This window comes from Populus euphratica, unplaced genomic scaffold (genome assembly GCF_000495115.2).
Source record: "Populus euphratica unplaced genomic scaffold, PopEup_1.0 scaffold39.1, whole genome shotgun sequence".
In the NCBI taxonomy this organism is placed as follows: Eukaryota; Viridiplantae; Streptophyta; class Magnoliopsida; order Malpighiales; family Salicaceae; genus Populus; species Populus euphratica.
Genome location: NW_011499897.1, coordinates 1,023,386 through 1,041,689, shown reverse-complemented (window position 1 = coordinate 1,041,689; position 18,304 = coordinate 1,023,386). Strand labels below are relative to the sequence as shown.

At 30.8% G+C, this 18,304-nt stretch overlaps 2 protein-coding genes and 1 pseudogene across 2 annotated transcripts; 2 read left to right on the top strand and 1 right to left on the bottom strand.

The window, feature by feature from the left end:
- Positions 1-2,879: 2,879 nt before the first annotated feature.
- LOC105132305 (flavin-containing monooxygenase FMO GS-OX-like 4) lies at positions 2,880-4,036 on the top strand (the record flags this gene model as incomplete). Its single annotated transcript, XM_011035713.1, has 4 exons — positions 2,880-2,969; positions 3,472-3,624; positions 3,768-3,850; positions 3,945-4,036. Coding segments are annotated over 4 exons (339 nt in total), but the record flags the coding sequence as incomplete, so codon positions are not given.
- Positions 4,037-4,244: 208 nt separating this feature from the next.
- Positions 4,245-9,438, top strand: LOC105132260 (3-oxoacyl-[acyl-carrier-protein] synthase III, chloroplastic-like; annotated as a pseudogene).
- On the bottom strand, positions 9,409-11,025 carry LOC105132261 (xyloglucan galactosyltransferase KATAMARI1 homolog). Its single transcript, XM_011035631.1, has one exon. The coding sequence runs from the start codon at positions 11,007-11,009 to the stop codon at positions 9,579-9,581; it is 1,431 nt and encodes a 476-aa protein (XP_011033933.1). The 5' UTR covers positions 11,010-11,025; the 3' UTR covers positions 9,409-9,578.
- Positions 11,026-18,304: the final 7,279 nt, after the last annotated feature.

Here is an 18,304-nt window from a genome sequence, read left to right as displayed (position 1 = left end):
GGTTGATTAAAGCAGATTAAAGTCTCCTACCAAGGTCCAAGGCACCTGAAAACCAGTTGAAAACTTATGGAGACGAGTCCGTAATTTATCCCTGAAAGCAGAAATAGGACTCGCATGCACAGAACGCATAGCAGAACCATTGCAGCCCAGCATGATCCACCACCGACAGAAGTTAAACAACGAAAATGAATGTGATGTACAGAGACATGAATCATCTGAGAATTCCATAAAGAACATTATTAAACTATTTGAAATCTTGATTCATTCTTCTTGACTTCAAGATTCTTTTTAAGTGTTATCCTGGTTGCAACTCAATATTGATATGCTTCTGTTAATATAAATTCGATCCTCTCAATGTACAAAAATGTTGTCTGTGCAACGTGATTTATTGGGAGTTTAAAAGAGAGAATAAACCTTCTATTTTCTTAATAAAAAATTGGATAGGCAAATATGCTCTTTGAGCATTAAATAATCAATCTTCTTCTAACATACATCGGACAAACTTATTTTAAATCTTATGGCATTTTGAAATATTTAATTATATTATTGAAAATACTAGATATTAAGAAAAACAACAGGAGATTTTTTAAAAAATAATTGTGAGACATTGAATCTTGATATTAATGCGGAATCCAATGACGAACAAGTCTGCTGATGGGCCTTGTAGAAATTTAATATCTTCAAACTCATAACAGATGATAGCAGAAAATTCATTGTGCACTGTCAATTATGGACAGATATGAACCCTACTCTAATGAATGACGCGGGGTGCTGGGTATAACCTAAGAACAATTGTGTAGGGCCCTCTATATGTCCCATCCATGTTCTCGACTCGATCAAATGTTACTTTAACAGGTTGTACATGATTACAGGAATGCCTGAATTGTCTCGATCTTTTGATTATTGTACAATCGAGTGTTGCCTTTATGCTGTGTTTTTCCCTTTTTGGTGTGTTTTTTAAAAAATATTTTTTAAAAAATAACAAGTGTTGCCTTTATGCTGTGTTTTTCCCCTTTTGGTGTGTTAAAAAAAAAAATTAAAAATAGTTGTTGCTATATTTTTATATTCTATCTTTTAAATTATACATACACGATCATAAAAATTATTATCCAATGGTTTAATAAAGATTTCAAGCAACAGTGAAGTAAAACTATTCAATTCGTTACAGAGAATCCTAGTAGCATTGACCGGCCTGTCTCCTTTCTCTGTTTTTTTTTTTTTTTTCTCTCTCTCATTTTTTGCGCGCATATTAACCTTTCAAACGCAATCCTTGTCATAAAAAGACAGTTACTTACAGGAGAAAGAGACGTTCTGGGCCACCGAACTTGGCGCTGTGACCGTGAAATAATCAATTTATTTTAATAATTTAAATTATTAAATAATATTTTAAAATATAATTTATATTATTTTTTAATATATTTTTTAAATTTAAATTTATATCATCTTATATTTAATTTTTATCAAATAAATAAGAATTATAAAATTTGAATTTAATACTATATAAAAAACTATTTTAACTTAATAATTTAAATTATTAAATAAAATTTTAAAATATAATTTATATTATTAAAATATCACATGCCGGTTGGTTTTCGGAGCTCCAATCGGTCGGTGGTTATGTGGTTATGTCAGAAGTAACCAAATATGTTACCTCTAACAACGCCATAGTAAAAAGAACTGTGATGATGCCAGACTTTGATCTGGCTGTTTTTAACCTTCTCACCGCATTATGATTAAATTAATCCCTCCAGATTCATTGATCTATGATAAAGCATTCAATGAAAATTAAGAATCTTGACTCTTCTAATGTCACTTAGATTAAAATTTCAATTATCAAGATCATGTTCGGAAACATGGCTAGCCGTGTATTTTTAGGATTTTTTAATTTTATTTTTTAAATAATTAATTTTTTTATATGTTTGTATTTAAAAAATAAATGATATCAAGATTAAAATTTTAAAAATAAAAAATATTATTTAGATATATTTTTAACTAAAAACAATTTTAAACCAGCCACATAATTAGCAAACCTCGTCGATGCCTCTTTTGTTTTTCTACACTGAGAGTTGAGGTTGCATTTTAACTTTTCGTTCAATAAAAATCCCTCCATATCGGAAAGACAATTCAATTATAAATAAAAAAACCCCAACAAGTTCCTTAATGATTGAGATTTCTTTTTTCTGTCGGTGGGTTATCATAAATGTATCAAGTCTTCTTCTTCTGCTTTTGTCTTGCTTCTTCAATGAATGTTTTAGTTTCCCAGATTCTATTTTCTATGTTCTATAATATTCTCTTGACTCTGACCTGTAATATTTGATTAAAAAAAAATACTGTGGTCTGTGATGTATAATTATTATTAAGTAATAAATTCAGATGCCTACCATAGTTATTGCCAATTATTCATTGTCACTTGGTAACATTTCATTAGAATCATTACCGTATTTTTTTTGAAAAAGTTCAATTTGATCCTTGAAGTTTTTTTAAATTTTTTTTATCTTTAATCTATATAGTTTTGAGTTTTGATATTTTGGTACTCAAATTTTAATTTTTCACGTTTTAATTCTTGAGAGCTATGAAGTAAGAGAAAAAATCATTGAAAAAAAAGGGAGAGAAAATAGGTTTCAATCAACCATATTCTAAATATAAAAAGGGATGATCTTGGTATCCGTAGGTTTGTCTTAGATAAAGAAGTTTAATGTAGGTTGTTTAAGCATTCATTCATGTTGGAATGTAGACTTAGGTCTGAAAATGTTTTTTTATTAAGTTTAATTTCACGTTTTTAGACGTATTAAAAGGTGTTTTAATGTTTAAAATGGGGTTATTGCTGCATCCTCGTCTAAAGGTTTTTGTTGACGTTGTTCCAATTGTAACTTTATTTTTCTTACACGTCCTTTTCAGGCGTGAACTTGTGGCCTGGAAAGCAAATACGCAGTCACAACTATCATACTCCTGAGCCCTTCCGGAATCGAGTATGCGTGAAGTTTCTAGTCTCTATCCTTTATCTGATCATAACTGTAGAGAATCACTATTGCAATATTACTGCAAATTTTGATTGGTTTTCTTATACTTTCAATTAATTGTTGTCGAGCTAACGCTCGGTTACGTAAACATCCTCCTCTTTCCTCTCTTTCCAGTGGGCTGTGCTCACTTTATTGGTTAAAACCCATCGCTTGATTTCGGATTTGAAACCAGTCCTCTTTTAAAAGACATCTTTGATCAATCCATATATTTGTAACGCTTCTTTGATTCTGAAGTCGGAAAGCATATCGAGCTTGCAAAGGTTATGCAAGATTAAACAAGCAAGAGTTCACTTGTATTTACTTCCTTTTCACCTTTCAATGCAATTTTTCGTTGTTTTATGGCGGTTTCTATGTGTCTCTATGCATTCTCGCGATTACTTGGAGTCCCTGATTGTATTTGTTGTTTTATTCAACTGAACTCTTTTGTTAAATAATTTTCCTCCATTGGCAGGTTGTGGTTTTGATAGGCAGTTCCATGAGTGCCGCTGATTTATCTATTGAGATTGCTGAGGTAGCCAGAGAGGTCCACTTTGCATCCAGATCAGTGGCTGATGAAACCTACGAAAAACAGCTGAGGCATGACAATCTGTGGCTTCATTCTATGGTAAAAGCTCTAATCCCAAGTTAAGAATGGAAATTGTCTATCATTATAGAGTTAATGATTTTGTGGGGGCCGGCAACTGTTTGACCATGTTGCTAGGAGATGGCTTGATCTAAAATGCTTATATTTTTCCAAAAACTATTCAGGTGGAAAGCGCCAGTGGAGATGGTACCGTGGTTTTCCGATTTGGCAGTGCTGTCGTTGCTCACATTATTCTGCATTGCACTGGGTATTTTTTATTTAGTTTTGTCCAGTTGAAAAGACAAAGCAAGAATGAATACTGGTTTCTTACAATTTGCAATTGTTCTTGTTATTGAATGAAGCCACAGATTGTGACTGTAGATGACAATCGTATGGGGCCACTTTACAAGCATGTTTTTCCTCCCATCTTTGGCTCCAGGGCTATCCTTTGCTCGTATACCATGGACGGTTGAACTCTAAGATGTCATCTGCCATTGTTTTCATTTTGTTTTCGGCTGCATCATTGAAACTAACCCTTCGTCTGTGATTAGTCCTGTGCTGTTCCTTCTCCAGTGTCTGAGTTTCAGAGCAAGTGGATTGCTGGTGTGTTATCAGGTCGATTTGTGGATTGCTGGTGTGTTATCAGATCGATTTGGTACAATATGTTAAGGCCTTCTAGTCTACACTTGAAGCTTCTGGCATTCCCAAACATTACATTCATAAGATGTTAGTTTCTGGGGTACTAAGCCAAGCCTCATGTTTGTTTGTCTGTTTTTTTTTTTTTTACTGACAAATTAATTTCCATATTTTAAAATATAAATTTCAGAAGTGATAAACATCCACTTCATTTTCCTAGAAGTTCATTTATCACCTGCTTATAGCACGCTCTAAGCTAGCGTTCTGTTATTCTCGTGGACAGCTGAGACCAAAAGAATAGGAGGAATATAAATATGTTTGGTTAAATAGATAAAAATAAATATAATTTTAGAATAAATTTTTATATTTTTAAAATAAGAGGTATAAAAAAAACATGTTTTTATAAACAATATTTTTTATTTATAATATATTCTTGTAAAATAAAAAAAATTTAATTTTAAAATAAAAATAAAAATTATTATTAGTATTATTATTTTAAAACTCAATTTAGAATAAAGTCTAGATCAATGGTTGAAACATGGTTTATAGATTAGGTTAACTCGAGTTAGTATAAAAATAAAAATAATTATCAGGTTAACTCGAGTTAGCATAAAAATAAAAATAATTATTATTATAATTTAAAAACTCAATTCAAGGATCAATACGAGATAAAGTTAAGTTATAAATGGGGTTAATCGTTAATTCGAGTCAATATAAAAATAAAAAATAGTTATTATTATATTTTTAAAAATTAATAAGACCTTGGTCATGTATTAAGAGGATTAAAATTAAATAAAAATAATTATTATTATATTTTAAATTTTAATTTGGAGTTAAACTCAAAACAAGACTTGAATTATGAATCAAAAAGGTTAATTTAAATTAATAAAAAAATAAAAAAAATTTCATGAATAAAAAAGGTTAACTTAAATTAATAAAAAAATAAAAAAAAATATTATTATAATTTAAAAAATTAATTTGAAACTAATTATAAGGTTATGAATTGAAGGAGTTAATACGAATTAATTTGAGTTAATACATAAATAAAAATAAAATTTATTATAATTTGGAGTTAATATGAATTAATTTGAGTTAATATATAAATAAAAATAAAATTTATTATAATTTTAAAATTTATTTTTATTGAATCTAATTATTTTTAAAAAATTATTAAAGAATAATGAATGATGAAATGTTTTTGATGATATCGAGGGAGGCTTGTCGTATAAAAAGAGAGAGAAAAATTCTTCGTCGTATCTAAAAAAAACACCATTTTTTATACCTATTTAAATTATTTAGATACACTTGTCTTCTCTATTTGTTTTCCTTGCCGTATCTTTCTTTCTTTGTTGTTTTTTTAAGAAAATTCTTCGTCGCATCTAAAACAACACCATTTTTTATACTTATTTAAATTATTTACATTCACTTGTCTTCTCTATTTGTCTTCTTTGCCGTATCTTTCTTTCTTTGTTGTTTTTTTAAGAAATGGCAAGAGCATCCGGGTCCAGTAGTCCTTCAGCTCCAAGCCTCGGAGGGAAGACTATGCCTTCAACAGGTATTATTGGATCTGGGTTTTGGTCCATCAAAGGAATCTCAAGGAGAGTAGTGCGTTCCAGCACCATTGAAGGTTCAGAGAAGATTTCCCCTTCTCAATCTGGATTGCTCAGGCCAGTATTTTGGTTGTGGTCTCACATGTTGTTGTTTTTTTTGTCTCAATTGGCAAATGAGTCTTTAATGCAAGTGGGTTTTGATTAGTAATGGTTTTGGTTATTTGTTTGATGGTGAATATATGCTTGTTTGTTGAATGAAGTGGAAAAAATTTTAGAGGTCGCAGCTGAATTGTTGTTGCATGAACACATGTAATAGAACTTTCAATTTAATGAAAGAATAAGTGGGGTGGACTTTGTTGGTTTTGTAAGCTTGATTTTAGATATGGTTACAGTGTGCAAGTTTGTTGAATCATTAGCTGGATATCAATTCCAAGGTGATTTTTGAGAGGATAGTTTTTCAAGGATATCTTAATAAATTGATTATGAAGTGGTATGTTGGTTTAAGCAGGTTATGGAATGTTAGAGAGCTTAAAAAACTATCTATTGAGTTCATGAAGAAATGAATTAGTAATGGAGTTTACTGATTACAAGGTGGTGAATGACGTTCTAATGTCATTTTCTTTTTCAGCTGAATCAAATAGCAAAGTAACTTGAAGTATTGTGTATATGATGAGGGAACTCTGATATGCTTGAACAATATCTTGGTGACTGCTATGTAGATATAGCAAAATGGTGAATAGTTAGCTTAGTCAACACATTGAGGTTTACATAGCATCCTGTTCTGCGAGTGAGCAATGACTAATTTGAGTTCACCAGCTATCCCAAAGTGTATTAGTTCCCTGGCGTGTCAATTATCTTGTTCAAATTGTCTGGTTTTTAGGAGGCTAATGTAACGGGACCTCGATATCAAAGCTGCCTAGGTTACAGATTAGAGTTTCCCTTAAAAGAACGGCTCATGTTCATAAAGTTGGCTTTGTGAAGGTGATTGAGGAGTTCCAAGAACACTATGAAGTCGGAATGCAAATGATGTTTTGTTTCCTCTCCGACAATTCTTTTTCTTGTTAATATCTGATTTGCAGAGTGCATCTGTTTGATAGCCAGCTAGAAAAAATCTCAGATCCTCTGTCGATAGCGAATGCTGCATTGGTTGTACGATTGCTTTCATCTTATTAGTTTATTTTCAAATAAATCTGACTCACTCAACAAACCATTTCCTCCGTTCTGCACTATTTAGGGAGATAATTTTTGTGACATTTAAAATTTTAATTTCTTTCTTTATGACTTCAACCTACACCATGACATGGCTCCTTTAATTTACCGTGTTAAAAGTTTTGCACAATCATGTCTCTTTATTAAACATGTAACATCTTGGCTCAATAACCAAGTTGATAATAGATTGTGCTTTCAGCTGGATCTTCATTGTTTTTCCCATCATGTTTCTTTCATTACTTACAGATATTCAATCATGTCATCACAAATAGTGTTAAACACGGATTTTTCCCGTCATGACTGTATAGCCTGTACTTCTAGATGAGTAATTACAGTAGTTTAGTACGAGTCTTTTACTATTGTGGAGTCTAGTTTTCTTGGTAATGATGGTGGGGGTTTTATGTCCATGAGGCCCTTTCACTTGAATGTTAATTCGTACTTACACTGAGAATTAGTCATATCAACTTATACTTGAAAGTACCTTGCGTCATGTTGGTACAGTTCTAGGTTGCATCAACTTTTTAGTTTCAAAGAATTATAGGAAGCGAACCAAACATTTCTTGTTCTAGCTGTCTCCGTATCATACTTAGTATTAAAGGACTAACAGCTTGATCCCATCTTCCCTTAAATCAAACAGGTTATGGAAGATAGATTCATAATATTCTCAGACAAACCATAAGCATTTTTATATTGAATTCCAATCCTTGTCTCCAGCTAAATGTATGTCTACAATTACCAAGCTTCAACGGCACTTAAGCTGGAGAGAAAAAACCTTATATCTTCTTTTATGTCAGATTTTGTTTGGTTGAAGGCATTAATAAAGTATCAACTCAAAATGCACCTAGGATGAAAAACGTTTTAATTAGATAGCTGCTTGAAACTGAGAATTACGATAATCATGCTTCTCATGTGCAATTATTTTGACATTTCTATCATCCTGCAGGCCTGTGACAGTGAGGATGATGGTCTTCTAAGTTTTGACCTGCACAGCGATGGAGAAGGTCTAAGGTAATGTGCTTCTTAATTTTCTTGAGTAAACAAGCCCCATGCCTCCTGGAATGTGATGCAATATGTTTCCTCCATTTGTTCAGATATTTAAATGCCTCCATCAAAGATAATGAAGTTGATCATGCATTGGGTTCTAACGGCTCAGTTTCAGACTTTCCTCCTACACGTCATTCCATCATTTCCTGCCTTCAAATGAATGGAAAAGATGTGTGCCCCAGTCCATAGAGTGTGCTCTTGAAAAGGCCGGTCTTACTGGGTCAAGCATTGACTGGCCACTGATCCGCCAGGCATGAGATATGAGATATTTTATTGGCCCTAATAACTTTTCAAAGGTAATATAACAAATTTTTGACTAATTTTTTCTTTAATCACCTTTTAGATTAAAAATATATATATAGAAGTGATTTAAATAATTTAGACTTTAATTTTTCAAAAACCCAATTTTTTAGAAGTTTATCAAAATTAATTTTTCTTGACCTTTCGGTTTGACAAATATGTATTTTATGGTTCAGGACCTTCAGATTTTTAGCGTAGAATGATCATAAAAGGGTAAGGCAAAATGATTCCTAGATTCACTTCCATTTGCGCCTTTTGGCATTAGGAAGGGCTGAAAGCAACTGGGAAAGATCTTGATGTCCATTAATTGATTAATAGTTAGATGATATTTACTTTGCAATAGGAATGGTTTAGCTAAGTTCACCAATGGTAGCAACTGTAGTCTGCTGAAAATACGCAGGTGGTGATAATTCTAATAAGGTGGTTTACACAGAGAATTTGTGAATGAAACAGCATGCAGATTATACGAGACTTCTTACAAGCAATTCTTGCAAATTCTCATATGCTGATAGACATTTTATAATAGAGTGCTTGTAAGTAACAAAGATCAATTTCTGCAGGCAAATCAAAGGATCATTGATGCAGTTGCAACATGCTTAGAAGTCCCGCCAGAAAGGATCATATCAACTGTGGCAAATTATGGTAACACAAGTGCTGCTTCCGTTCCATTGGCTTTGGATGAAGCCGTCAGAAGTGACCACCATGCCATACCATGCAACTGCAGGATTTGGAGCTGGTTTAACTAGGGGTTCTGCAATCATCAGATGGGATTGAAATCTTAAACTTCTGACCAATTACCATACAGGAGTATAATCTGCAGTTCCCCAGTTCTTCCATCCTGTACCATATGTAGTTTGCAAAATCTAACATCTCCGTTTTGTCTGTCATCTTTTTGTTCCAAATTCCCTATAAGGTGCAGTTCCCCAGTTCTTCCATCCTGTACCATATGTAGTTTGCAAAATCTATCTCCGTTTTGTCTGTCATCTTTTTGTTGCCTTATTTTTGGCAATTTGTCTTGAATTTCCAGTGACTGCTAAACACCCAGATATGATCATCTCTGCACGCCATGGCCTAAAACATGAAGAATAAAAAAAAGTACCATAGATTTCCTTCAAAATTGAGTAGTTTTACAAATGTTACAAATACAAACTAATCTAATTTTCTCTCCACCTATGCAATAAAGGTGGTTAGAAGAAGAAAAAAACAAAAATAAGTAGATATAATAATTACAACAGCCAGAAAATAACAGAATTCTGGTCATTGATCAAAGTCCCTTGCTTTTAGCCTAGAATGGATCCTCTGCAAAGCACCTTCAACAGCTATGTCAAATGCATCCTTTCTAGCTCTTAAATCCAATGAACTACCATGCTTCCTGTACACAACTCGTGGTATCAATTCTATAACTCTCACCCTCATCCTCAGGACTTCATCTCTTGGTATCCCTCTCAACACATCCAAAATCCTCAACCCTTTAGACACAATATCCTCTTTCGGCATAAAAACCGCGAAATCTCTATACATCTCCTCTGGCAAATGCCATCCATATTGTGACTTTGCGGATAGTTCTTCAAGGAAAACTGGTATACACCCTGCAATAATCCCATCAAAAGTTGACCTCCTAGTTGGTGTATCCCCTGGAGGCTGCAAACAAAATGTTGCTTGTAACATTGGCCTCATATACCTTATTGGGTCATGCTCACATACCCCATTAGAGCAATCCACTATATCACATACTTTCCTCATCTTGGAGTAATCGTGCCCTCCACCATTATTAACATGAACGTCGCTGCTGTTTTCACATTCATTCCCGATACTCCTCCTGATATTCGGTGAGGAACCAACACCACCCCACCCTGCAAACAGCAACAGAGTAGTCCTCTTTGAAGCCTTGACACGTTTAATCCAAGACTCAAGTAATCCTAAATTTGGGGGATGAAACGATGTCAAATAGGGCACGGCCTGTTCTTGCCAAGGCCAGGCCCTTCCTTCGACAATCAAAACAGTAAAATTATAAAACTCTGGCAATTCAAGAAACGAAGTGCCCCAAATAGGAGGATTAACATCTACAGATTGAGAGAAATCCAAAGCAGGCCTTGACATGACCAAGAAATGATCAGCCCCGTGATTCCTTGACCATATCCAACCTTCATTGTCTTGCAAATAATCATACAATTCAAGCCCATGCTCCATGCTGTTATTAACACCCGGACCATATAGATACCTCAAAGAATCAATCGCTGCATAGTAAGGTAAGTAAATGGCATTGGCTTGATTGGGATCTGATGTTAAACATGGGTATTCGAGCATCCTACGATGGAAGATAAGTTCCAACAATAATGGGTTTGAACGGTACCAAGATTGAGACTTATTGTGTGTTTTGGGGCCTAAACCATGGTTTGCTAGGTAAGGACAGAAGTTATCAAAAAGTGGGTATTCAGAACAGTTTGTAAGGAGATCAAGATTGAACCTTGATGGTAACCGTCTGATGTGGATCCAACGCTTACTGCAATCTATCTCTGTGTCTGATAATTGTTGAGAAGAGATTGAATCAATGGAGATGAAAAGGAAGCAAAAGAAGAAGAAAGAAATGGTTTTGCAGGCCATGGATACAGGGGGAGTGAGAAAAGGAGAAAGAGAACTTCTGGTTACGAGGAGAGGATAGAAGTAGAACGAAAGTACCACGATCATCGCTAATAATAAATAATGTCTTCCAGTGGGCCGTGGTGCCTTACCTGCGGGCTTGCAGGATGTTCAGTGGACTGTGGGGATTAGTCATGGTGCGCGTAAGCTGGCCCAAACACCCCACGTAAATAAAAAAAAAAAAAAAAATAAATAAATAAATAATGTCTTCCATGTAACAACATTATTGTGTTTTGTATTTTAGAGGGTGGTAAATTATTATTATTATTATTATTATTTTTAACTGCAATACTACTTCTAGATTTAAGTTGTTGTAAGAATAATTATTTTGTATTTTATATGAGTGTTTAGTAATGCAGTTATAATTATTTTTTAAATAATTTTTTGTGCTAAAATATATATTAATAATTTTTTTATTTTTTAAAAATTATTTTTAATATCAATACATTAAAATAATTTAAAAATATATTAATTTAAAATTAAAAATATTAAAAATATTTTTAAAACATAAAAATAAACATGTCCTCCTGTATGAGATGTTTTTACTTTGATTGGTTCCCTGTTCCTAGAAGTGTTGTGTTACGAGGAAAATAGACAAGATGAAGTGGAAAATTTTGACTAGCAAGTCAGAGACAGAGTTAAGCCCAGGAAGTGTAACCCTATAGTATGGGAGGAGGACAAAACTTAATTATAGAATTTTTTTTATTTTTTTCAGGTTTATATTCGAATCCTTGTAGATTCCAAAATGTCTCATTCTGTTCTTTATAGTTTTAAAATATCCAAATTTAAATTTTTCTGAAAGTTAAATGAGCCTCTTTACTATTAAATTAACCTATCATTAAAAAAAAAAGAGCTAAGGAGATCAATGTTTCAATTTAAAGATAGTTTTGGATTGTGAAAGTGTAATCATCATTTTGTCATCCTTAACAAAAAGTAATGGTTTGGCTGTTGGGGTAATGTAAGGTTTTTTGCAAGTCTATTAGTTATTTTTAAATTCATCAAGATAACTTGCTTTTTTGACATTTTAAAAACATAATAAAATAACTAAATTATTTTTAAAAATAATATTTATTTAACTAAAAAATATGATTTTTTTTCCTTTTATTTTTACCTTTTAAAGCACAATAAAATGATTGGATTAACTTTAAAAGCATAATTATTTGAACTTATATTTAGGGGTTTTTTTTGTAGTTTCATCTCGGCTTTTTAGTTATAATTATATTGACTGAGAAGAAATTTAATATTTTAATAAATATAAAATATTATTTAAAAATCAAAAGCAATTTATGCATGCAACACATGTATGAGCAAGTGGGAGATGCTTGCGCTCTTTAGACAACTCGTGAGGTGTCCTTTGATGACCAAACATAATTTTTTATGATAGAGTTGAAAGCGTTTTAATATCTTCTTCATGGTGGTTAGGCATATGTACACACTGAAACAACAATTGCATTTCAGTGATTTTTTTTTTTCTCCTCATTTTCTTTCTCCTATACTTATGTTTTGCACTTACCCTTCTAAAAATTAAATATATCATGTCATTTTGTATTTGTCAAGTAGTTTATTGATTGTTTTGTCATTCAATTCGTTGAATAATTGCCTTGGTTGTGGAGGTAAAGTTATTTGAATCATAATGTCATTTGTCAATTAATCGAGATATTATAATAAATTTATGTTTTTTATATATAGTGAGATTATTTCGTTATCTTGAAAGCTAAGAAAATAGGCATGTTGTCCATGAGTATTATGTATTTTTAATTTTATTTGCATAGTTATATAACGATGATATTTTAAAAGCTCAAAAGTTTTGGCCTTGTGGAGAGGGGTTTTTTTTTCTTTGTGTATTTTTTCTACAATAAAATGACATGTCTAGGCTTTTAATAATAATTTTTTAAAAATTACCATTTAATATTTAATTTATTTTATATTGAGATTTTTAGTTGAGACTAGGTTTGAAATTTAATGGTTTGTGACTTTAAAAGATCTGCATGAGTTTATAAGATTTACTTAGATTTGCTTAGTTTTCTCTCTCTTTTTTTAATTTATTTTTTCAATTTCATCCTTAATATTTTTATTTTTTTTGTTCAATTCTTATTGGATTTTCCATTTATTTTGAAAAAAAAACTTGTTACCTTTAAATTTTTTTTTCCGGGCTTTGTTTAAATTAGTTTTTTATAAGGATTTTTGCTTTGAAATTAAATATAAACATCAAATGTTTTTTGTGCTTTGTTCCAATTACTTTTGAGACCCAAGCCAATGTAAACCTTGGAATCCTCGAGTCACAAACCAATACATCGAGGCAAGCATTTTTAGAATGAATTGGTGTTTTTTGATTTTTATTGTTTTGGATTTTTTTTTGTGAATTTGTGGATATAGAAATCTTTGATTTGGCCTTTTATTTCAATATTTGATGGTATTTTAGGTTTTGACCCTTAATGTTTTAGTTTTAAATTTTTATTCTTGGAACTTTTATCAAATTTTAATTTGTTTTTTATATTATTATTGGATATATAATTTTAATTCTTTTTAATTTCATCACCTGGGTTAGCCAATTTTTTTTTTCTTTTTTTTGTTTGGATTTTATTTTATTTTTGTTTGATTTCTTAGGGATTGATAATTGATTATTTTTTGTGGAGCCGTAAATTTTTCTTTGTTATTATTTTCCTTATACCTAAAAAATACTGTGCCGACCTGCAACTAATAGCAGACAAGCTATCTGGCATGTAACTAACAAGGCAAGGACTGTGGGATAAAATATGAAATAGCAAATTCAGCACCTCACTCCCCGTCCCTCCCCCCTCTCTTTTCTCGTATTCTTCCTCTTCTTCTCTGTATCTTCCATAGTTGAGCATTACTGGCACTGATAAATCCCCTTCCAGACTTGCATAGAAACTTGAAAGAAATCCAAGTTGGTACCATTTCCATGAAGCTTGCTCGAGGATGTTTGTCAAAGGGCTCGGTTTCTAGAAGGGTTAGCCCAATTTCTTGTTGGGTTTCAGGATAAGAATTTGCTCCATGAATTCGAAAAATACAAGACTACTATCAGTGAAAGATTTGGGTTTTGACTCTAATTTATCTTAGAATCTTTTTTTTTTTTTGGGTCTGCACCGTCCCGCATTGGAAGATTGTCTCCTTGGAACTCCATGGTAAGATTATTACTTCAGTGCAATTTCTTTGTTAAATCCTTTTGACTCTAATTTTGATCTTTTGTTGGACATTTTCTGCTGTTACTGCTTCTGATAAATTCCTAACTTTGCATGGCTGATTGTATCTTTTTGACAGGGCATTGCCATGAAACTTGAGTACCAGTTGTAATTCTTTAATGGTAGTGAACAGGACTTATATGATAGATTCTGCATCTAGTGAGCGATCTTCTAAATTTCATAAAAAAAACTAATGGCATTTCGAATCATTTGAGATGTAAAGATTGATATTCGTTGAATGATGACCATAATTAATATGATTTCTTTTAAGAAATTGAAGAACGAATTTGTTCATGTAATGTTTGGATTATTTTATGAATCTAAACTGTGAATGGCATCCATAGGAGATTTCACGTATTGTTTCCAGCTTGGTGACAGTCAACTCTTTTTCGTGTGAATTCAAATTAACATTATTTTAATTTCTTTTGTTTTTTTAGGAATAGTGGCTTATAAAATACTTGTATTTTATTATTCTTATTATTTATTATTTGTATTGAATTTAATTTTTTTATTTGAATATTTATACTCACAATATTTGATCATCGAGTACTCGAGTTAATTTTTGTTATGAATTTTTTAAAGGAAAGTAAAATTCATTTTCTTGAAATTAAAACTTAAAACCTAAATAATTAATTTTATTGGTTTTTTTTGTTGATTTTTTTTAATAAGTCAATATTGTTGAAAAACAATTATGACTAATCTGAGACACATGAACCCACTTGCAATGGTAATAACTAACATGTTTGTTGATTTGTAAAGTAAACTTATAAAATTACTTTACTGGTCTAAATTTACGGGTACAAGTACGCATAAAAAGAGTCTTTCATATATTATTTTAAAAAATAAAACTAGTTTTATTTTAAGTTTGTGATTATCTTTTTTAATAAATGTGTTCTCTAATAACCGGATTTATGTTCTCACAATCTCACCTCTATAAAAATATAATAATATTTTAATCATTAGACCATTACTTTATTGTTAAAAAAGAAAGGTCAATACATATACTCAAATAAAAACAAAAACATAAAGTAAAAGTGATTTATGTATTATTATCTTAGAAAACTGAAATATAAAATAGTATCAATTGGACTCACTTGAACAGAGTTGATTGTAACATCAACATTTGAATAATGAAATAAAAAAAGTTACTTGATTGATCAGATTTTGTAAGTGTAAGTACAAATAAAAAAAAATATTAATTCAAGAGAAAAACAATCATAAAATAAGTATACTTTGTATCTCCCGTTGCCGACGAACACGGGATTTAGAGTTAGAAAACAAGAGTTGAATTATTATTATTATTATGTTTGGTAATGTTGAAGAATCAAGATGACGATGTCCTTTGTTTCAAAGGATGGCCTAGTCACTAAGGATGTGATGGCTTACATAGGCCCATAAATGGATAAAGCAAGCCCATCCATATCTTCGCTCATTTGTCTTCTCAACTAGTTATTTTACCTGCATTCCTCGACAGATACTCTTTCTTAGTTGAAAAATGAACTAGTTATTTTCCCTGCATTCCTCGACAGATACTCTTTCTTAGTTGAAAAATGAATGTATTTGGATTTTTAATGTGTTTTTGGATATAAAAAAATGAAAAAAATAATTATTTTTTTTTAAATAAAAAATTTCTAATTAATTCAGATTAATTCACTAACCTCAAGTATAAAAGTGGGATAACCCTCCATAAAAGAAAGTGAAAGGAAAAAAACATAAATATTAATTAAAAACATAAATATTAAAAAATAAAATTAAAAATAAATACATTTTATAAAAAGACCTAAAGAAATTCAAAGTCATCTTATGTTAACTTTTAAAATATATAACCTTTATTATAAAGTTAGGACTAACCTCATATAAAATAAATAAATAAAAATTTTAAATTAAAAAATATTGAGAGATAAAATTAAAAAATTTAAAATAAAATAAAATTTAAAATAAAATAACAACAACAAAATGATTTGGAATCAAATTCAATATAAAAATAAATTAAAATTAAATGTTAATCGATGAAATTCAAAATAAAATTCAATTAGTAAAAAGATTAAAAAAATAAAAAAATAAAAAATAAATATGATATAAAAATTAAATTAAACTAAATAACAAAAGATAAAATTAAAAAAATAATCAATTAAAAAATTAAAAAAACAAATAGCAATGTTTTACTCCTAGGGTTATTTTAGTTATTGCATGGTTCCCAAATAAATTGAAAAGACAAATCCAACCCTAGTGAATTTAATAATGATTAATATGTCCTTATAAAAATATCTTTTTACCTTTTAACGACCAGTTAAGTTGATTTTTTAAGAGGAAAAATGAGGTTTTAGTATGGATGGTTACTATGAAAACTCCAAGGCTTTTAGATTTTGCTAAGACGTTACAGATTTTGCTGGTCTCTTCTAAGTTCTAGCAGCAGCACTAACATTTAAGCCCGGGCAAAAATGAATGCAAGCATCAGTTTTAGTTTACTATAGCAATAATTCTATAATTTGAGGTTAGTTTGTTTGTTAAAAAATAAATTTTTAAAAATAAATTGTTTTTTAATATTTGGTAGTATAATAGAAAATAAACTGGAAAATATTTTTCAATATTTAATTATGTTAGAAAAAATGAGCTGGAAAATGACTTATTAATATTTTATTTTCTAAAATGTATTTTTTATAAACTAATTTTTTTAATGATAAATAAATAAATAAATTAAAATGTAGTTTTCTAAACAGTAAAATGTAGTTTTCTAAAAATTATTTTTTAAAAAACAAACACAGCACTAATTTTACACGACAGTAGCTGGAAAAGATGGAAATTGGTCGTGTCCATGGAATACAATTTACTGTGGGAGATAGGTCATCGAGATCCAATAATTGAAAGAAATTTTGATGGATTATTACTTTTGTGTCGGTTAATCTTCGATTAATTGCAACAGAGAAGACAGTAAAGGCTATTTGCAGCAGTTCCTCTCCATCTTTCTCTAGTAGTTGAAAGGAAATCCATCTCTTCCTTCAACCGTCTACGTGTGCGATTGTCAGTGAACCTTGACAGTATTATTATCCTAAATAATAAAATAATATTGTTAACTGGTCCGCCTTCGAACAGGCTGAGTTTAATATCGGATTTGTTGGACTAATTAAGCTAGTTGTGTTTTATATGACTGGCAAAATGACAATGTTTTTATAAGTATAACCCAGCAGTTCAAGTATTTTGTTATATTATCGACGTTCGTGGGGGTGCGCCCCCACTTCGACATGGATTCCTAAACTGACAGGCCAAGAACACGTCAAGAATCAAGATTTATTTTTGTAGTTTAAGTATTTTTTGCTCATATTACCATATACTTAAAAGTTAAAACCCATCGTGATACCTAATTACTTCTTAAAATATCTGTCACTCCTTGTATAATCCTTAACTCTCAAGCTCGGAAAATGTTTCACAAGATCTTGAATCAATTCGTAGGATCCTTCTATTATTAATTTAACAGTAGCACTTTTGTCACATGATGAGTGTCTGGTGACAAGCTAATTAACAGAGTGGCCGACAGCTTGATGTCTCCATATAATTGATTAAACATTGTCATCACTTGCAATGCAAGCTAGGAACAAGTAGATGTCTTTGCCCTAACTCATGATCTACGACTCCTTTTGAAGCGCTTAACATCTGTCTTAACTGATGGGTGATATTGCATCCAGGTTTGATATGATGGCCTGGACCATGCATATCTCTCACAATGCAATGTGGAATGTAACAGCGACATTTTTTTTTCACTTTTATCTCTCAAGCTTTTTTTTATTTTATGCTTTAATTGCAAAATTATTTTCAAATCTATTACCTAGGGATAAAATTGAAATAAACAGTATCAAGTTAGAAAAAGAGCTGAAAAGGTGATGTGTTTAAAGTTAACCTAAAAAACACATTTTAACCCTTATTTATAAAATTACAACTTTTCGGTTTTTTATGTTTTTCTGAAATTTATTTTGATACATAACTTTATTTTTATTATTTTTAAATATTTAGTTTTTGAATGAGAGAGAAGTATTAACTGGATTTCAACATAAAAAAAATTGTTATTTTTGTGCTATAAAATGGATTGATATGGTTGTGCACGAATTCTATTTCATAAAAGGAGTTGGATGATGGTTGTTTCAA

Coding starts and splice junctions, on each gene's coding strand:
- LOC105132261 (XM_011035631.1), bottom strand. CDS start 11,009: ATGATCGTGGTACTTTCGTTCTACTTCTATCCTCTCCTCGTAACCAGA.